We start from the raw sequence: 18,839 nt of genomic DNA on the forward strand, positions 1-18,839 counted from the left end.
TTCAATACACGCAAGTTGGGATACAGGTTGGGAAGCTGACGGAGAAGTTCCAAAGTGATATCGTCCATGTCCAGTATAAGTGTATGCAAATAAGGATTTTCCATTCTTCAAATACAGAGCACATTTCGTCGGCGATATCAAGGTCGTGTATTGGGACAGCGCCAAATTCGAATTCGGTGAATTGGAAATGCTTCAATAATTTTCTCAGACCTTCCACACTGATAGGTCCTGACCGGAGTCGCAAGGTGGTTAGACTAGTAGGAAAACGCTCCACTAAATACATCAATCATGTCATCTGTTGTTACGAAAGGGCACGACAACTCTTTAAGTCCACTGGGGCGAATTCGTCTTAACAGCTGCAAGGAATCGTCGGGCTAGATAAAATCGAGGGAAAGCGTTTGTATCCGCCGACATCGAGATTGCGAATATCATTTGAATTTATCAGAGCGAGATGGGGCGTGCAAATCTCCAGAGTTTTCAGCCAAGTGACAAGTTTGACAGCGTATCGTCACACAATTTTGGATTGACCAAGGAGAGATGTTGCAACGACTGACAGTGACATATGTATGCGGCTACTTCGTCGGCCCCGCCCCTATGTAACCGTAATTGTCGTATCGATATAAAGCATTTTGCTAATGTATCGTATCCTACGTGCTTCTTAAGGCGCATGGAACCCATTTTGAGCGTGTGCAAGTTTGGAAAGCAGTTGTGAAGCGCTTGAATGTGTCTGTGGGTCTAGTTATTGTGGAAAAACAGCGGCATGGAGCAAAGATTGAGGGTGTGTAATTGTTGCACTGTTTCGCATGCATCGAAAAGACATCGCGCATCCAAGCCGGGGTTCTCTGCCATATGCAGATGCTTCAAGCCGCTGTTATGCTTTAGAATCCTGGTAATCGCGTCATTCGTTAAATATTAGCAATGATAGATATTCAGGGTCAGGTGAATGCAGTCAGTGGTCAGTCTTCGAAACGTCCCATTTGTCACAAGAGAAGATTTTTCCAGTCGTGAGAGGTCGAGGCAGCGGACTTGATGCGCGTAACTCCGTTTCGAATAGAAGTTGAGAGTCGGTCTACGTTGTCTTTTCGAAGTTTCCTGGAACAGATTACTGCACGCCTTGAATTGATCGTCATTGCGAAGAGTAAGATTGCGGTAGCGAAAAGAACTTGCCACATAAAACCAATGTCAATTAATCGTTGGCAATCGGAAGACATGCTCTCTCGCTAGATACGAAATGATAATGAGAATGACTTCTGTTGGTAAATCGACGCTTGACATAGTGTAAATCTTTCTAATATGACGTTATATGGAGTCCAATGTGAATCTTCTAAGGCGCACCTGGATACCCCAGGTCATGATGCCCGAATCTCGCCGTTGCCCGAATATCTTGCGACCGGTCGACGAGCAAAATACCCTCTGTTGGTAATGGCTGAACGCTTCTAAGTCAGAATCAGACCGGAAGCGATACTTTTGTTATCTCCTTAAGTCGAGTAAGAATAATCCTCTTTGTGAGTTTTCTCCTAATCTTTGCTTTCTTCTCAATGTTTTGTTTCTACATTTACTGATATATCACCCTTTGATTTTCATGTTGCTTTTTTTACATTTTTTTTTTTCGTTTCAATATAATGCTATTGTATCAAATCGATCACTTGTGCTTATTTTGCGCTAATGATTATTCCGTTTTCCAAAAGACAATTCAATTACTTTTCTCGTGACACACCATATTTTTCGTCTGCTACCACTTTGCAAGTCCTGATACAGAAGCCAAGCAATGATACCAAGCAATAAAAAGCACAATTAAGATGATTGGATTCTGTGATGCATGACAACAGCATGGTCACAGTTTGTGTATCATTTCTTAAGGAACAGTCAGATGTTTGCAAAGTCAAATAAACAGTTATTCTTCGATAACTTGATTTATTTTCAGCATTATTGTTTCATTGTTGCCCAGAATCTATGTAACCAACTTACAGTATCCTATAATCCACATGGGTCGACACATACGTCGACACTTCAGCTTCCGTAAGAGATGAGAGATGTTCAAAGAAGCAATAAGTAATGACTCCTAGACAATATGAGAAATCGTACAGAGCCGCGCGCAGTGATTGCAGTCCAAAAGCACATGGGATAAACAACGTGGGAAACGACTTTGACAGCCCGTATCGAGCGTCTATCTTCCGTACGTACAGATGAGAGCATCATATGCACTTCTAGCCACCCTCTGAACCACCGGCGCAATCACACAGAAAAAGATGTGTTCACCGGCCGATGGAGAGGGATGACAAGCTTCAAAACCCTGGAAGATAAAAAAAATGTTAGTTTCTGCGATCTTGAGCATATCCAAATCAACTTATCTTAATGTCCACGCTAGTTGTACACGTACGTTTCCCCAAGCGATGTTTCCCAGAAGCCAGAAGTATATGTACTCCCAAACAATCTGAACAACCATACAGAGCGACACCTGACCCATGCGCAATGATTGCAATACTAATTGCACATGGATAAACAACGTGGGGAACGACCTCGACAGCCGGTATCGAAGGACCATCTTTCGTATGTACGCAGAAGAAATGTATCCCACGTACTCCTAGCCGCTCTGTGAGCCACCGGTGCAATCAAGCCGAAAAAGATGGGTTCAGATACCGGCCGATAGATCACCAAATGTCAGACTAGAGACCTTGGCAAACATTAAATTAGTTTCTTCATTCTTTATCGTCCACTATCTATGTATATCAACTTATCTTAAGGTCCACACTGGTTGTACACGTACGCTTCCCCAAGCGATGTTTCCCAGAAGCCAGAAGTATATGTACTCCCAAACAATCTGAACAACCATACAGAGCGACACCTGACCCATGCGCAATGATTGCAATAATAATCGCACATGGATAAACAACGTGGGGAACGACCTTGACAGCCGGTATCGAAGGACCATCTTTCGTATGTACGCAGAAGAAATGTATCCCACGTACTCCTAGCCGCTCTGTGAGCCACCGGTGCAATCACGCCGAAAAAGATGGGTTCAGATACCGGCCGATAGAACACCAAATGTCAGACTAGAGACCTTGGCAAACACCAAATTAGTTTCTTCATTCTTTATCGTCCATTATCTATGTATATCAACTTATCTTAAGGTCCACACTGGTTGTACACGTACGCTTCCCCAAGCGATGTTTCCCAGAAGCCAGAAGTATATGTACTCCCAAACAATCTGAACAACCATACAGAGCGACACCTGACCCATGCGCAATGATTGCAATAATAATCGCACATGGATAAACAACGTGGGGAACGACCTCGACAGCCGGTATCGAAGGACCATCTTTCGTATGTACGCAGAAGAAATGTATCCCACGTACTCCTAGCCGCTCTGTGAGCCACCGGTGCAATCACGCCGAAAAAGATGGGTTCAGATACCGGCCGATAGAACACCAAATGTCAGACTAGAGACCTTGGCAAACACCAAATTAGTTTCTTCATTCTTTATCGTCCATTATCTATGTATATCAACTTATCTTAAGGTCCACACTGGTTGTACACGTACGTTTCCCCAAGCGATGTTTCCCAGAAGCCAGAAGTATATGTACTCCCAAACAATCTGAACAACCATACAGAGCGACACCTGACCCATGCGCAATGATTGCAATAATAATCGCACATGGATAAACAACGTGGGGAACGACCTCGACAGCCGGTATCGAAGGACCATCTTTCGTATGTACGCAGAAGAAAGGTATCCCACGTACTCCTAGCCGCTCTGTGAGCCACCGGTGCAATCAAGCCGAAAAAGATGGGTTCAGATACCGGCCGATAGAATACCAAATGTCAGACTAGAGACCTTGGCAAACATTAAATTAGTTTCTTCATTCTTTATCACTCCATTATCTATGTATATCAACTTATCTTAAGGTCCACACTGGTTGTACACGTACGTTTCCCCAAGCGATGTTTCCCAGAAGCCAGAAGTATATGTACTCCCAAACAATCTGAACAACCATACAGAGCGACACCTGACCCATGCGCAATGATTGCAATAATAATCGCACATGGATAAACAACGTGGGGAACGACCTTGACAGCCGGTATCGAAGGACCATCTTTCGTATGTACGCAGAAGAAAGGTATCCCACGTACTCCTAGCCGCTCTGTGAGCCACCGGTGCAATCAAGCCGAAAAAGATGGGTTCAGATACCGGCCGATAGAACACCAAATGTCAGACTAGAGACCTTGGCAAACATTAAATTAGTTTCTTCATTCTTTATCGTCCATTATCTATGTATATCAACTTATCTTAAGGTCCACACTGGTTGTACACGTACGTTTCCCCAAGCGATGTTTCCCAGAAGCCAGAAGTATATGTACTCCCAAACAATCTGAACAACCATACAGAGCGACACCTGACCCATGCGCAATGATTGCAATAATAATCGCACATGGATAAACAACGTGGGGAACAACCTTGACAGCCGGTATCGAAGGACCATCTTTCGTATGTACGCAGAAGAAAGGTATCCCACGTACTCCTAGCCGCTCTGTGAGCCACCGGTGCAATCAAGCCGAAAAAGATGGGTTCAGATACCGGCCGATAGAACACCAAATGTCAGACTAGAGACCTTGGCAAACATTAAATTAGTTTCTTCATTCTTTATCACTCCATTATCTATGTATATCAACTTATCTTAAGGTCCACACTGGTTGTACACGTACGTTTCCCCAAGCGATGTTTCCCAGAAGCCAGAAGTATATGTACTCCCAAACAATCTGAACAACCATACAGAGCGACACCTGACCCATGCGCAATGATTGCAATAATAATCGCACATGGATAAACAACGTGGGGAACGACCTTGACAGCCGGTATCGAAGGACCATCTTTCGTATGTACGCAGAAGAAAGGTATCCCACGTACTCCTAGCCGCTCTGTGAGCCACCGGTGCAATCAAGCCGAAAAAGATGGGTTCAGATACCGGCCGATAGAACACCAAATGTCAGACTAGAGACCTTGGCAAACACCAAATTAGTTTCTTCATTCTTTATCGTCCATTATCTATGTATATCAACTTATCTTAAGGTCCACACTGGTTGTACACGTACGCTTCCCCAAGCGATGTTTCCCAGAAGCCAGAAGTATATGTACTCCCAAACAATCTGAACAACCATACAGAGCGACACCTGACCCATGCGCAATGATTGCAATAATAATCGCACATGGATAAACAACGTGGGGAACGACCTTGACAGCCGGTATCGAAGGACCATCTTTCGTATGTACGCAGAAGAAAGGTATCCCACGTACTCCTAGCCGCTCTGTGAGCCACCGGTGCAATCACGCCGAAAAAGATGGGTTCAGATACCGGCCGATAGAACACCAAATGTCAGACTAGAGACCTTGGCAAACACCAAATTAGTTTCTTCATTCTTTATCGTCCATTATCTATGTATATCAACTTATCTTAAGGTCCACACTGGTTGTACACGTACGTTTCCCCAAGCGATGTTTCCCAGAAGCCAGAAGTATATGTACTCCCAAACAATCTGAACAACCATACAGAGCGACACCTGACCCATGCGCAATGATTGCAATAATAATCGCACATGGATAAACAACGTGGGGAACGACCTCGACAGCCGGTATCGAAGGACCATCTTTCGTATGTACGCAGAAGAAAGGTATCCCACGTACTCCTAGCCGCTCTGTGAGCCACCGGTGCAATCACGCCGAAAAAGATGGGTTCAGATATCAGCTAATAGTCAAGCTGCTCAGTCAGACATATGCTTATCGGATTTAATCATAAGCAAATTTAAGAGAAGGAGGCTTACTTGTGGTGCCATGTTGACCTTGTTGATAGGCAATGAAACTGGAAACGTAGTCTAATTCACGCGAACGTCTGCTGCGCCGTTGATGTATTTTGAGTGGTTACGTCATTGATTTTTTTTGGATAATTGCTCGCCGGACCACTGTCCGAAAATGGCGATAATTTTAGTTTAGACAATAGAAGCTCATAGGACAACAACAAAAACCTGGGTGACCAGTTTTTTTTACCTAACTACTGAGTTATCAAAAGTTCGAACTGCCATCGTATTCTTTCACCCAACTCAACACGAACCTTTTTTACGTATTATTTAATCGAATCCAGCGTATTTAACGAACACAGTCACGACATATATCACCGTACGAAAAAAAGAGCTTCATGCATTTTAGTCGTGCACCTTGATTGCGGCACCACACGTCAACAATGTCATTTGATTGGACAAACATAATAGCATCTCCCTGACCACATGTCCACCCTTGTTTTTCCCTTGCTGGGGCAGCCCTGCATCCATTGTGATATATTTTCTTCCCTCATCCTCCGTCACATAGCTTCCCTTATCCCTCACTGGCTTTCCTTCCTCTAATGAATTCAGTCCACCCGTCATCATGCACGTGTCTGGCGTATCAGCCAATAAATACGGAGTTGCAGCTGAGCAATTCTAACTTGTTGCCACCTGTTGGTTAGCCATGATTGCCGCAAAGTCCGGCCAGGCCGTTTGATTGGCCGAATTTTTTTGGGTGTTTTTATGCGCTGAAATCCGCAAATTCTCTACACAGTGCGATCACTCAATCAAAAGTTGGAGAAATGAGTAACATAGAAGACGACGAAGAAGACTATATGTCTAGTCGGCTTCTTGAGCAAGCCTCAGAATACGAAAAACAACGTAAAGACACAACATACACCGAACGTCGGAAACAGCAGTTGCGCGAACAGCAGAAAAAGGGCTACATCAAACCGCGCAAGCAGTTGGAAGATGAAGCAAGACAAGAAGGCTTGAAAAAGACCCTCGATCCCAGTAATAAAGGAGCGAAAATGCTGATGAAAATGGGCTTCAAGTACGTCGTGGACGACGATTATGGCGTTGGTGGCATATAACCGATCTTAATCTAACGTAGACATGGAATGGCCCTTGGAAAGGAAACAGAAGGAGCACTGATTGAACCCATTGCCATCGAGCAAAAACTTGGTAACGTAGCAATGACAGCTCTGTTGATGCTATATCTAAATTATAATTAGGCCGTAGCGGCTTGGGTATGGCAACCAGTCTGAAACGTGCACGGGAAGAAGAAGTCAAAGCCGAGGAAGAGCATCGCAAAAGGACGGAAATAGATCCAGACGATTTTCGAGAGGCTATGGCTGCTAGAGCAAATGAGGCCAGACTGTCCCGGCGAATTCATGCAGCAGCAGTCATTTGTGAAAGATTAGATCAAGTCAAAGTAAGTGCATAGCTGAAAGAATCTCATAGCAGTACTAATTCAAGATAGGGCATTGAGGTATCCTCAAACTTTCATAACTACGACGCAGGATCCATTTTCAAATACACAGATTATGTAGTCAAATATTCTGTGGACTTTGCTTTCATCCAAAAACGAATCACAGTTGGAAGGACGCCAAGAGCCTACATCTGAAGACGATGAAGATGATCAAAAAGAGGCAAAACGGGAAGAGGAACCAATATACCCTCCCGAAGAAGTCGAAGCATTGAAATCGCTAAAGGTTGGTTGAATCATTGAGACTTTGTTTCCATAGCTAACGTTCTGCACATAGCTTGACGATCAATTACAGCGACTGGTTGAATATTTACGGAATAATTACCTCTACTGTTTCTGGTGTGGAGCCCAATATGCTGATGAAGAAGATCTCAAAGAGAACTGTCCAGGTAGTGAGGAAGATGATCACTGAAACTGCAAACCCATCATATGCATGCGGCAGGTGGAAAGTCGTTTAGCAGAGGAGAGTCTAAGTATGTTCAAATGGGCTGGAATTTGTCGTTATAGTATGAAGGGAAATGTGGAGCAGATGCATATGGGCAGTCGGGCTTTTGGGACAAATGGATCTCCTGCTAGTGTCAATATATTCTTTCGTTTTCCATCTATACCGGTCTCATTTGCTTGAGAACATAAATCGGTTATTGCGGAACTCGTATACATTGCAGGATAAAGCATTAAACTTTTTGTATTCTCACCCAGAATCTATAACGTGCTGAAAATGCAACAATTACAGTGTGTTGTGGGAACCGCGATCACTGACTTCAATCAACATTAGCGACGTGTTTTTATATAGTACATATGCACCAAAACAATAACGAACGCCTGTTACCGTTTGCCAACCTATCCCCACACAATTAACGAGTGTACCTCGAGTAATAACAGGACATTCCTTAACTAGTGACTAAGTAAAACTCTGTATTCAGATGGAATCTATCAGGTAAAAGGGCAAATCCTGGGCTTTGAAAGAATATTGGAGCAGGGCACATGCGGGATTTAAATTCTGCGTCCGACTTTTTGTTGTAAATGCGACATTCAAAAGCCCAGCAAAATGTAGGACCCCACGTCTTCTCACTCGCACCATTCATATCCAACCCCTTTATTCCATTCACAATGTCTCTTCGTAGAAAACCCATCGATTTCGATGCCAAATTTGCCGAACTGCAGAAAATGCTTGATGCGATATTCTCATTCTCTGCGCTCAGCGAGATTTCCGGCATGAATATGAACCAGTATCCTTTTTTCACTTGTAGGCATTGCTTTCGAGGAGGTTGATGAATTGCAAAAATCGCCGAAAGCTATAAGCATTTTTATCAAACGATTCAATGCTTACTATTGTGCGCACGAAACATTCATTATTCTGTATTTATGCATGGTTGTCCTTGACTCGTTATATAGCTTAGTTTACGATATGTGTAACGCGATACCACGACCTTTTACCGATCGATTATTCACCAATATCGCCGAGTATCTGGATAAACATACAACTCTTATATGCCAGGTATGCCAAAGGTTAAAGCCTTTGGAGTCTAATTATTGACAGCCATTGATAGCATATTCTGGCCCATGATGATGTAGTGACGGCCTACGCTCGAGAATTCGAAAAATTCAGTTTAGCAGCCGACGGTGTCTCTAAGACATGCTGCTATCTTAACCGTATCATCACGTCGACATATCATGGTGTCGGAACCGACCGCCGTGCAACGGTCGCTGGTGGCAAATACAAAAAGCAAAACGTGGAAGCAGTAAGGCCTACAATTTAAAGGAGATGTCTTACATAAAAATGGCTCACTCTGCAATTCTTCACGGTTTACTCCAGCTCGCACTTTACCTTTGGAAATCAAATGTTCTTTTCACGATCCGTGATCGATTCCAAAATCGGCTATTTTATCAAGTCTTTGAACTTATTCGCAGAGATCGGGATGGTGATGATGCACCCCATGGCACTATCAAGTCGGTGGTGGTATCTTTGGTGCAGCTCAATTCATTTACGGAGCAGCCTCTTCAACTGTATATCGAAGAATTTGAACGGCCATATTTGGTTCACACGAAGCGCTATTACGAGTCGGAAGCTGCAAGAGAAATTGCAGCAGGTACTGTCAGCTCTTTCATGAAAAAGGTAACGACGCCGCCATGTAGCAATGGTATGAACACAATCACTTATATTGGTGCAACAAGGCCAACGCGCGTTTGCAACAAGAGACAATGCGAAACAACTATTACTGCCATTCTACGTCGCATGGAAGGATTGTTAAAGAGTTCGAAGCTCAATATATTGCCGCGTATCAAGCTCGATTGATTGACGAATTCGAAAATATGTTGCGCCATGAACGATTTGAAGGTACCGTGGAACTGACTCTGGCGTTGATTATGCCGATTGTCTCCTAAATATAATTGTTTTTCAGATTGCTCGCTGGCCTACAAACTTTTGAGCCATATACCAACTGGTCTGAAGCCTATTTTGGATATCTATGAACGGTATATCCTTCATCTCGGGAAGGAAATCGTGAGCAAATTGGAGCAAGTGGTGGTCAAGGTATTGATGAAGCGCTAATTCGCTAGAACAGGCCATGATTATATTCACCTATTTGTATAGAACCCTCGTGCCTACGTCGATCAACTCCTTGATTTGCACACCAAGTACTACGATGTGAACCATCAGACCTTTGCGTCCGATCCCTTATTTACAGCTGCAGTCGATAAAGCGTTTCGTTCCATTATTAACGATATCGCGCCCCACACATCTATCAGTGGTCCTGAAACATTGGCTCGATATTGCGATATGATGATGAAAAAGAACTCTGGAAGAAAGGATATGGCAACGATTGATAGTCGGAAAAAGTCAACATTGCGAAAGGCGACGGTAGATGTGAACGAGGGCGATCCCGAAGAGAAGCTTGTAAAAATGGTAAATCAACCTCCGCATTATGAACCTGAACTGTTACTGAGTTTGTTGATGACCAGATTACTTTATTCAAATACGTGGATGACAAGGACGTCTTTCAAAAGTTTTATTCCAGGATGCTGGCCAAGCGACTCATTTATGGCGCGTCCTCCTCTGAGGAGTTGGAACTGAATATGATCAACCGATTAAAGGTACTCAAAGAGACTATGGTAAAGTCGAGTCAAATGGTTAACCCAAGGATATAGGAAATATGCGGAGTCGAATATACCAGCAAACTGAATAAGATGTTCACCGACATGTCACTTAGTGCCGAACTGAACGTGAACTTCAAAAATTATGTAAAGCAGCAAAGCAAGAAAACGGGTGGTAATTTATTGACTTTTCGGATGTATAACATTGAATTAACGGTATTTATTAGCTGCTTTTGATATCCTTGTGCTCACTGCTGGTGCATGGCCGCTGAATCAAAAGGACGATCTGAAAGTTCCTGAAACGAACAAGATTCAGATACCAGCCGAAGTACGTATACAATGAGGATATATGGGGAATTGCATATTGAACATTAGTCTTTGCGTCGTCTTGTTTACAGTTCGAGGAGAGTCTCTCTTCCTTTGAAAAGTTTTACGGAAGTCATCATAGTGGCCGTCGCCTTTTATGGCAATGGAACCTGGCAAGAGGTGAGCAACATGCAAGTTTAGGATGATTGAATATTGCAGCAAAACCTGGAATGGTGCTGATTAAATTGTTTAGGCGAGTTGCGTCTCAATTACTTGGATCGGCACTATGAGTTACAGTTGGGACTTTATCAAATCATTTTACTGCTACACTTCAACACAACCATGACTGCGACAGTGGATGAACTCATCTCTCATTCGGGTTTATCAAAGTCGGATATCCTGCGTAGTTTAAAGGTAAGCTTGTTCTGTCGTTCCCCATCAATCTAGTCTGCTAATAGTTTTACTAGCCGCTGGTGGATATATCTATCCTGCAAAGCGGTGGTCCACTAAACGCACATTCTGAACTGACCATTAACACATCATTTACGAGGTAAATAGTACGGTTTTAGCTGTTGTCTGAGCGCTTGAAGCTGATATTCAATGATAGTAAACGTACGAAGATCAAGGTGACGGCAGCAGCGCATACAGATACACATCAAGAGACACAGGCTACACGTAAAGCGGTTGATGAAGATCGTCGTATGTACCTACAAGCTGCGATTGTGCGTATTATGAAATCTCGTCAGGTTTTATCGCACGTGCAATTGATTCAAGAGATCATCGATCAAGCGAATTCTCGCTTTTCACCGTCCGTCATCATGATTAAAAAATGTATCGAGCAGCTGTTGGAGAAGCAATTTATCGCCAGGCAAGAACGGGATACTTATGTGTATGTGGCGTAATTGGGTTGCGTGACCTTGGGAAGGTGAATATTATTGTTGGAACACGCTATTTTACCCACAATAATACATGATATGATACCATGAATGAAATAAACTGCGTGTCAATTTACTTGAAACGTACACTAATAGAATCTGCTGTACGAATCTCTATATCGCACAGATACAGCAACGCCCCGGGTTATATTTTCTTCTGATAAAGAATCTATTATGAGTATTTATTCAAATAATCATGCCGTAATTTGATATATGAAAGGTAGTGAAGGGCTTTACGCCAGACAGGTTTACACTAAAGTCATCCTCTTCGACGTTAATCGATGCGACGATGTGACGCTTGACCTGAGGCCGACCAATGAACGTGGTCAACATTTTCAACCTCAGTGAAATTTATTTCAACTTCCGTCGAACATTATTTTACCGCAAAACGGGCCAGCCCTCAATACAGAGCTTCTTACTCCAGTTCGTCTTGGCTGAATATTAAAAAAAAAAATGACCACCGTCCCATCGATCGAGAAATTGAACCAAGAAACCCCGGAGAAGTTCTTGGAAGCTGTCAACACACTATTCGAAACTGCACCTCCTTTGGCCGACCGTCTTCTAGCAGCACGTCCCTTCGACTCTTATGAGCAGCTCATCGACACTGCCGAAAAAATCTGCCTGGGCGATGAATTGACTCAACAGGAGAAACTCGACGTTATCAACGCTCATCCTAGAATTGGTGAGAACAAAGCTAATCTCTCTGCTATGTCGCTGAAGGAGCAGGGCTATGACAAACGTCAGGGTGAAGTTTCCGAGGAGGACCAGAAGGTTAATGCCAGACTCGCAGAACTCAATAAGGTAAATTATAAGTGATCCCCCGTGGCGAGCCGGCAGTGTTAAACGAAAGCATCATTTTAGGAATACGAAGCTAAATACGGATTTAAATTCGTTGTTTTCGTCGCTGGCCGTCCTCGATCTGAAATCATTCCTGTGATTGAGCAACGCATTGCCTCGAACAACCCCGAGCAGGAAATGAAGACTGGTATCACTGATATGATGCTCATTGCTCGCGACCGTCTGAAGAAGGCAACAAAGTAAAAATAAAAATAAAGCGAATCATTCCAATGATACCATTATATTGAGTCTCCGAAATTACTAGCTTTCTACCATTCCGATGTCTTCCACAACTGAAATAAGATGATAATGTAGGTCGATGCGGCAAGAGACGTGTTGTTAAAACAAATCGCAAGCTGTCAATACTTTATATGATGTAATTCTCAATCATTGCCCCCAACGTGATCATCCGATGGTCGTGAACTTTCAGGCACAAAAAAGAGAAAAAAAACGTTATGATAGAAACAATTTGCTGTGGTCATTGCTTAATGTGTGCACTAGTGCGAAGACTGTAATAACCTGAATTCTTGCCAAAGGGAAAGGAACCGTATTCAATACGGGGTATATAAGAAGACAAAACTAAGGGTTCCGAGTAAAGGGCAGCAGGCGTCCATCCCCATACATGACGTTGTGAGCGATGACGTTGTGAGCGATGTTGTGAATATTCTTTGCTGCCTTCCGAGTTCTGTTCCACATCATTCGGCAATTCCGGCAAACGAGAATGCCATGGGAACTGATTAGGGCATTCGCCATGACAGAATTCGTCAACAATGGCGGCCAGCAGTTCTCCGCCCTTCGTGTCTCTTCAATTTTTCGTACGGGATTCCGGTTTCGCCGACTCGATGGCCGTCTGAATTTGACACTGTTTTTTCCAAACAGGTTAGAGCAAAAACCATCAACAGAAATAAGCGGCTGTCTTGCGCAAAGACCACTAGCTTTTTGCTTGGATTCCTTCTGGACATCCGGCTCCTCGTCCTTTTTGCCTAATAATATTTTATAAGCACCATTATTACTTTATTCTCCATATCTTTTTTGTTCATTCTTCTCCGCCATGTCACATAACCGTAATATCAGAATATGCACAAATGCATTCGTTGTTCGGGACTATAGTTCGGGACTATAGCGGCAATTTCAACGGTAGCCGGTCGCCAATACTGTCCCCAATCGGTACAGTTTCGATATATTCAGGATAATTGAAAAGTTCGGCTTCGGGGTTGTCTCGAAATCGCTCCTGCTTGTCCATAAATTTGAGCCAGGAGTTGACGTCATTGAGACATAGTATGGACGTTGAACTATCTCGATCCGCAAGAATGAGCAGCATCCGGCGAGGATCAGATCTTTACCGTTGACGCAACTGAAACAGAGATCCAAAGCGACGGTTGTCCCGCCGTATCAAGTCGATACAAAAAAAAAAGTTTATGATTGCAATGACACAAAATTGCAGCAATATCTGCTCATATATCCTACAGTCACATAAAAGGAAGAGAAAAATGGAAAGGCCATGGATAATCAACTAAAATCAATAACAGATTGTTATAAAATTGCATGTTATCATATCATCAACCGCCTATTTCCGAAAGTTCTCACAATCTCCCATCAGTGTTTACATGGTCCCATCCAATTTTTTTTCCCAATGAATTAATTCTAATCAAAGAGATAGAGAGCTAATAGGAGAAAAAGAACAAAAGAACGCTTTGGCTTTTCAACTTTATGATGAAAATCGATATTACCAAAGAAATTTTTGAGGTACATATTTGGATCGTGGGCAAGATGGATTATTGTGCAGGTTCTTGATTTCAATCCATGAGGAAGATTTCGTTGTCATTGATGCGCTATCATGTCCGACATAGTAGGCGTACTCCGTTTCCTCGTCCTCGGTCGGATTCGACACATCGTGTAACTCTTCCAGAATCGAGATAGCGTATTGGAAGGAATCCATCCATTTGAGGGCCCCAGACACTGTATCTGATATCAAATACATCTGATACGATAATCCTCGTTCTGTGATTGCTGCATCTGGTCGTTTGCTGTCAAAGGCTTGCTTGGAAAATTGCAATAACAACGCTGCAGCGCCCAAACCCAATTCCAAATCTTCATCTTGTTCAGCGTTCAGCAAGCGAGCATGGATTAAGGCGTGTAGCGGGATGACGTGTAAAGGATCACAAGACTACAATACATAAGCGATAAATCATTCGATTTGGTCCGTGGCTTCATACCTGTTGCGTCTGGAAATCGTGCAACTCCAGAAGCGCACCTCGTAAAATAGCCCGATACCGTTCAATTCGCTATAAGAAGATGTAAGAATGTTGCTGTAAGGCATTTATGGTTTTGCTACTTTACCGGCACGCCCTTGCTATTGATGTATATGTTCACATAATCATCGTACAGGGCTCTATTTTGAATCAAAGCCTGTGATTTGGAACTAACGTAAGTCCCGGTAACAGCCAGCAATTCATAGCCCGTTGGTTGACAATCGTTGTCGGAATAATTTATAATGGAAAAGCGTTGTAGACGTTTTTGCTCAGAGAATAAATTAACATTGAACGATACTGATCCGATACATCTGTCTTGGCGTCGATTCTCGCTACTGAACATAGCTTTTCCCTTGGGTTGAGCGTATAGATTCAGGCTGACTACAGTCGGATCCTCGATGTCTCTGAAAGATGTTATGATCATAGCAATACAACTGCAGCGATGGATCTCACTCACACAAGATATGTCTCCTCAAAGTTTGCTTGTATATTATGTTTGCCGCATTTTTCAATTTTGGCATACTTTCCCATGAACGTTTCATCGTTCACCTTGATCACGCACCTCAGGTTGTAATCTATGAATGATCAGTATCATAACTTTCGAAATGCATGTCATATGAGAGTTGGCAAAGTAGCTTACTCTTCTGTTCCTTCTGTCCCGTTATCTGAAGCACTTATTATTTTAACAATACGCTCATTAGTATACGCCTTCAGGCATATTCACAGCTTCCCCATACCTCGTAAATAGAACATGGCTTTGGGCTTCAAATATGACTGGGTGTGACCTGCAATAGGACTGACATGGCGATGAGTCTACTACACTACCAATCCTATCCGAATCTGCTTACTAGGTCTTGCTTCTTGTAAAAGACTTTCGAAATACGACTGAGCATTTATACTCTGTTAACGGATTTTGCGCAGGTTCTTCGGCCGACACAGCTTTGATCCATGATAACTTATCGGCTGAAAGCTGGTCGGACGTCTGAAAGGGGCCATTGTAAAAGACCACGGGTTCTTGTTTACTATCCGCCATAGCTATCTTTGCTAGTTTAGGTCCTTCTGTCTTTGACTGGCTAACAACTGGCGCTATTTTCCTGTTGTTTTTCATATGTTGTTGCATATGTAACAAGGATCGATTGACCAAGTTACGGAAGGAGGGCACCGGCATCAGTGGCATGCTTGCCAGGGTATTCAAAACACGCGAACGAGTTCTTGGCGGCTGTGAAGGATTATCCAGCATAGGGTTTTGTATGACAGAGAATGTTGACATGGTGCAAGAAACAGAAGACCTGAAGGTTCCTGATCGGAATATTTTTTAGGTCTTTTTTTTTTCATTACTTAAAAAGCAAAATTGCCGTCACCATGTTACTTCTTAAAATAGACTATGTTACATTGACAATGTAGATCAGCAGTTACGTTCTGTTATCAAGTAGTATTACTGCAACGATGTGGCGAATAGACTGTATATGAATGAGATTGGAGCTAAGTAGATGCATTATGGATAGATGCTATAACTGACTTTAGTGTTATTTCCTAGAGCAATTCAAATTTCTGGGCAGCTTACCAAAGAACGGATGCTGCATGCACTCGCGTGCTGTTAATCGTTCTTGATGATCATATCGTAGCAATTTATCCAGTATATCAAATACTTCTGGTGTGCTGTACTCTTGAGTCGGACCGGTGATAAAATCACTCCAGGGTCTTATTGGGTATACTCCGAGGATCTTGTTGTAGTGCGGATCTAGTTTGATATCATACTTCTCCAGATATGCATACAGTTTCTCGGTGCCAAGCACTTGCGCAATTTTCACCAATTGATCGTACAGATCATCACCGTTAAAGAACGGCTCCTTACGAAATAACTGTTCGTAATAGAGAGAGATAAGTAATCAACAGATTTGGCGATCCGTTGATATCTTACCATTCCAGCGAGCATACATCCAAAACTCCACATATCCACACTGTAATCGTATTGCCTGAAGCCCACCAGAAGTTCTGGCGCTTTAAAGCATCTTGACGCTACACGTACATTATATTCAGCACCAGGAAGATAGAAGTCAGCTAGACCCCAATCAATAAGACGAAGCTGCCGCTTATCGTGATCGATCATGACGTTAAGTGGCTTGATGTCGCGGTGCATGATGCCCTTTGAATGAGAATAATCGAGTGCCTAATAGACCAGACAATCTGTGATACGCCCTTTTGCATGGAACTTCCATAACCGACCTTCAGCAGTTCATACAAGTAATAACGGATATCGTGATCAGTGAGCCTTGGATAAAGAAGTTTGAAATCGGCATTTGCTACTAATTCAAACACGAGTGACGGTACCATGGACTATGAAATTTCTACTAAGCATGCTTCCCTATGCACTCCAATACACCGCCTCATACCTTGTTATCACGCACGATATCCAGAAGCGAGATAGTATTGACGCCCCCGGTGAGGTTTTGTAAAATCAGTAACTCGCGCTGAATCTTCTTCTTTTTAACGGGCTTCAACACTTTAATAACACATTTGCCTCCATTAAAGCGATTGATGCCTTCAAAAACTTCCGAATATTTTCCTCGTCCAATCTTTCGGCAAACGGCATAATCTGCCTGATTTCTTAACCAACATTAACGTAGTGTGCAAAACCCAATAGGCAATCTCGCTTACCCCCAAGGAATCTGCAACGATTCATAATCGTAATACTCTTTTGGTTGCTTCAGATTGACATCTGCATATACACGAGCAATACTAACACCGTCCATCGTAAGCGCTTTGGCACTTTTTGATGGTAAGTCGATCTGTGTATCTGGAACTACTGCGATCACAGTACCTTCTTTTTTTTTTCAGAAAAAAAACCAGCTCAGCTTGAAAATGCGCAAAAAGAAAAATTGGAAACATCTGATGAAATCTCAAGCCGAGGTCTTGTTCTTGGTCGCATAGCAAAAAATCAAATCTGACTGGACCTTGCTCAATGGAGGGCCTTCCCAACTTTGGTGCTCTGCCATTCCCTTGAAGCTGCTACGAATTCGTAGAAATAGTGCTTATGTGTTTGCCGGAAAGGAACGATATGTTTCAAGACGACGACGGAAGGAAAGCATAACACGGCCGGGACGGTATATCGCAACCAGTGAACTCAAGATTTGATTGTTCGAAGCATCTGGACCTTATGTCAGACAAGACATTAACAGACAAAGGTTTGATCGAATTAAAAGTGCATTTGGGTGTTACAGCATGCTTCCAAAAGGCTGACCAGCTGCCCAAATTCGGGTCCATTATTGATTGATTTAATACGAACTAAAATAGGAACTCGCCAAACTGTCAAAAAAGCAAGACACATCTTGAGGTATCCTATTACGTAGTTATTTAGTTCCTTGGCTTTGATAATATTTTACGCTTGTGTACAGAAAAAATAAAAATAAAAAGAAGACCTCAACGGGTCCAAGATCAAACGAGCACGACCCACGCTGACCAACTAGATTAAACAAAGTCAGGCTGGAAATTGACACTACAGCATACAAACCACATTCTCTCCGGTCGGTTCAGGCACCAAAGAGCTGCAAAACGATTGTTGCTCTGAATGATATCAAAAAATACGCAAATTGGAATTTATCAAGCGATACTTCCGAACGTTTCCACTACAAGCCACGCGCTCGGCCATTGTACAATTAAGTTTTCAGCTGTGGAGAAGAGTACCACATCATTGTATGTCGGAAATGATCCAACAGGTATTATGTTAGGAACGAAAGATAATAACACTGTTGGTGAATCAAAGACAGAAAGTGTGGTACAACCGAAATCACCCAGAACTTGGTACCGAAGAATCTTTTGGCAAAAGACAAAAGAATATTAATAGAGGAGGCATTAAATGCCCATTACACAGCTTAGAAGACATAAAGAGAAATTTTTTTAATTCAGTTTCATTTTATAAAAATAAAAGGAATAAAGCGTGGCTTTGGAAGAGTGCACCACATTTCTATCTTCGATTCCCCAACGGCATTATTTCTCCAGGCGAGACATTGTTTCAATCACGGCTTCATTTCGATCAACCAACTACCCTGTTGTCGGAGAGCGATATTCTCTGCACGACTCACATTCGAAACGGACGTATGAAATGCAGGTGAAGCC

General features: G+C 42.8%; 6 protein-coding genes across 6 annotated transcripts; 3 read left to right on the plus strand and 3 right to left on the minus strand.

The window, feature by feature from the left end:
- Positions 1-1,902: 1,902 nt before the first annotated feature.
- Positions 1,903-2,871, minus strand: BYT42DRAFT_570073 (uncharacterized protein). The gene is made up of 2 exons (XM_051568359.1): positions 2,381-2,871; positions 1,903-2,293 (listed from the first exon to the last, which is right to left on the minus strand). The coding sequence occupies exons 1-2, from the start codon at positions 2,543-2,545 to the stop codon at positions 2,168-2,170; spliced, it is 291 nt and encodes a 96-aa protein (XP_051424151.1). The 5' UTR covers positions 2,546-2,871; the 3' UTR covers positions 1,903-2,167.
- Positions 2,872-6,614: 3,743 nt separating this feature from the next.
- BYT42DRAFT_614067 (uncharacterized protein) lies at positions 6,615-7,712 on the plus strand (the record flags this gene model as incomplete). The annotated part of the gene is made up of 5 exons (XM_051571807.1): positions 6,615-6,865; positions 6,926-6,996; positions 7,047-7,246; positions 7,365-7,526; positions 7,578-7,712. The coding sequence occupies 5 exons, from the start codon at positions 6,615-6,617 to the stop codon at positions 7,710-7,712; spliced, it is 819 nt and encodes a 272-aa protein (XP_051424152.1).
- A 644-nt stretch (positions 7,713-8,356) lies between these two features.
- BYT42DRAFT_570079 (Cullin) lies at positions 8,357-11,729 on the plus strand. Its single transcript, XM_051568360.1, has 13 exons — positions 8,357-8,798; positions 8,851-9,042; positions 9,117-9,416; positions 9,476-9,638; positions 9,703-9,833; positions 9,894-10,205; positions 10,262-10,393; positions 10,448-10,568; positions 10,621-10,721; positions 10,792-10,879; positions 10,953-11,113; positions 11,167-11,249; positions 11,307-11,729. Exons 1-13 carry the CDS (start codon positions 8,670-8,672, stop codon positions 11,599-11,601), a joined length of 2,208 nt encoding a protein of 735 aa, XP_051424153.1. The 5' UTR covers positions 8,357-8,669; the 3' UTR covers positions 11,602-11,729.
- Positions 11,730-12,087: 358 nt separating this feature from the next.
- Positions 12,088-12,675, plus strand: BYT42DRAFT_593723 (Oxo-4-hydroxy-4-carboxy-5-ureidoimidazoline decarboxylase; the record flags this gene model as incomplete). The annotated part of the gene is made up of 2 exons (XM_051570722.1): positions 12,088-12,435; positions 12,496-12,675. The coding sequence occupies 2 exons, from the start codon at positions 12,088-12,090 to the stop codon at positions 12,673-12,675; spliced, it is 528 nt and encodes a 175-aa protein (XP_051424154.1).
- A 1,891-nt stretch (positions 12,676-14,566) lies between these two features.
- BYT42DRAFT_341441 (uncharacterized protein) lies at positions 14,567-16,099 on the minus strand. Its single transcript, XM_051563121.1, has 6 exons — positions 15,572-16,099; positions 15,461-15,519; positions 15,364-15,396; positions 15,181-15,298; positions 14,812-15,127; positions 14,567-14,756 (listed from the first exon to the last, which is right to left on the minus strand). The coding sequence occupies exons 1-6, from the start codon at positions 15,991-15,993 to the stop codon at positions 14,682-14,684; spliced, it is 1,023 nt and encodes a 340-aa protein (XP_051424155.1). The 5' UTR covers positions 15,994-16,099; the 3' UTR covers positions 14,567-14,681.
- Positions 15,767-17,606, minus strand: BYT42DRAFT_341413 (kinase-like domain-containing protein). Its single transcript, XM_051563120.1, has 6 exons — positions 17,382-17,606; positions 17,117-17,330; positions 16,950-17,060; positions 16,645-16,893; positions 16,288-16,585; positions 15,767-16,231 (listed from the first exon to the last, which is right to left on the minus strand). Exons 1-6 carry the CDS (start codon positions 17,474-17,476, stop codon positions 16,206-16,208), a joined length of 993 nt encoding a protein of 330 aa, XP_051424156.1. The 5' UTR covers positions 17,477-17,606; the 3' UTR covers positions 15,767-16,205.
- Between the last annotated feature and the right edge of the window lie 1,233 nt (positions 17,607-18,839).

The sequence above is a fragment of the Radiomyces spectabilis genome, assembly GCF_025331425.1.
Source record: "Radiomyces spectabilis strain NRRL 2753 chromosome Unknown BYT42scaffold_6, whole genome shotgun sequence".
Lineage (NCBI taxonomy): Eukaryota > Fungi > Mucoromycota > Mucoromycetes > Mucorales > Radiomycetaceae > Radiomyces > Radiomyces spectabilis.

What these genes read in the sequence shown, in the direction of transcription:
- BYT42DRAFT_570079 (XM_051568360.1), top strand. Translation starts at nt 8,670, where the DNA reads ATGGTTGTCCTTGACTCGTTATATAGCTTAGTTTACGATATGTGTAAC. An exon ending in TCAGCTCTTTCATGAAAAAG is followed by an intron (nt 9,417 to 9,475) that starts GTAACGACGCCG and finishes TGGTGCAACAAG; the next exon opens with GCCAACGCGCGTTTGCAACA. An exon ending in GCAATGGAACCTGGCAAGAG is followed by an intron (nt 10,880 to 10,952) that starts GTGAGCAACATG and finishes TAAATTGTTTAG; the next exon opens with GCGAGTTGCGTCTCAATTAC.
- BYT42DRAFT_341413 (XM_051563120.1), bottom strand. Translation starts at nt 17,476, where the DNA reads ATGGACGGTGTTAGTATTGCTCGTGTATATGCAGATGTCAATCTGAAG. An exon ending in ATATCGTGCGTGATAACAAG is followed by an intron (nt 17,061 to 17,116) that starts GTATGAGGCGGT and finishes GAAATTTCATAG; the next exon opens with TCCATGGTACCGTCACTCGT. An exon ending in GATGTATGCTCGCTGGAATG is followed by an intron (nt 16,586 to 16,644) that starts GTAAGATATCAA and finishes TATTACGAACAG; the next exon opens with TTATTTCGTAAGGAGCCGTT.
- BYT42DRAFT_341441 (XM_051563121.1), bottom strand. Translation starts at nt 15,993, where the DNA reads ATGTCAACATTCTCTGTCATACAAAACCCTATGCTGGATAATCCTTCA. An exon ending in AGCCATGTTCTATTTACGAG is followed by an intron (nt 15,397 to 15,460) that starts GTATGGGGAAGC and finishes TAAAATAATAAG; the next exon opens with TGCTTCAGATAACGGGACAG. An exon ending in GGGACAGAAGGAACAGAAGA is followed by an intron (nt 15,299 to 15,363) that starts GTAAGCTACTTT and finishes GATCATTCATAG; the next exon opens with ATTACAACCTGAGGTGCGTG.
- BYT42DRAFT_570073 (XM_051568359.1), bottom strand. Translation starts at nt 2,545, where the DNA reads ATGGTCCTTCGATACCGGCTGTCGAGGTCGTTCCCCACGTTGTTTATC. An exon ending in GAAACATCGCTTGGGGAAAC is followed by an intron (nt 2,294 to 2,380) that starts GTACGTGTACAA and finishes TTTATCTTCCAG; the next exon opens with GGTTTTGAAGCTTGTCATCC.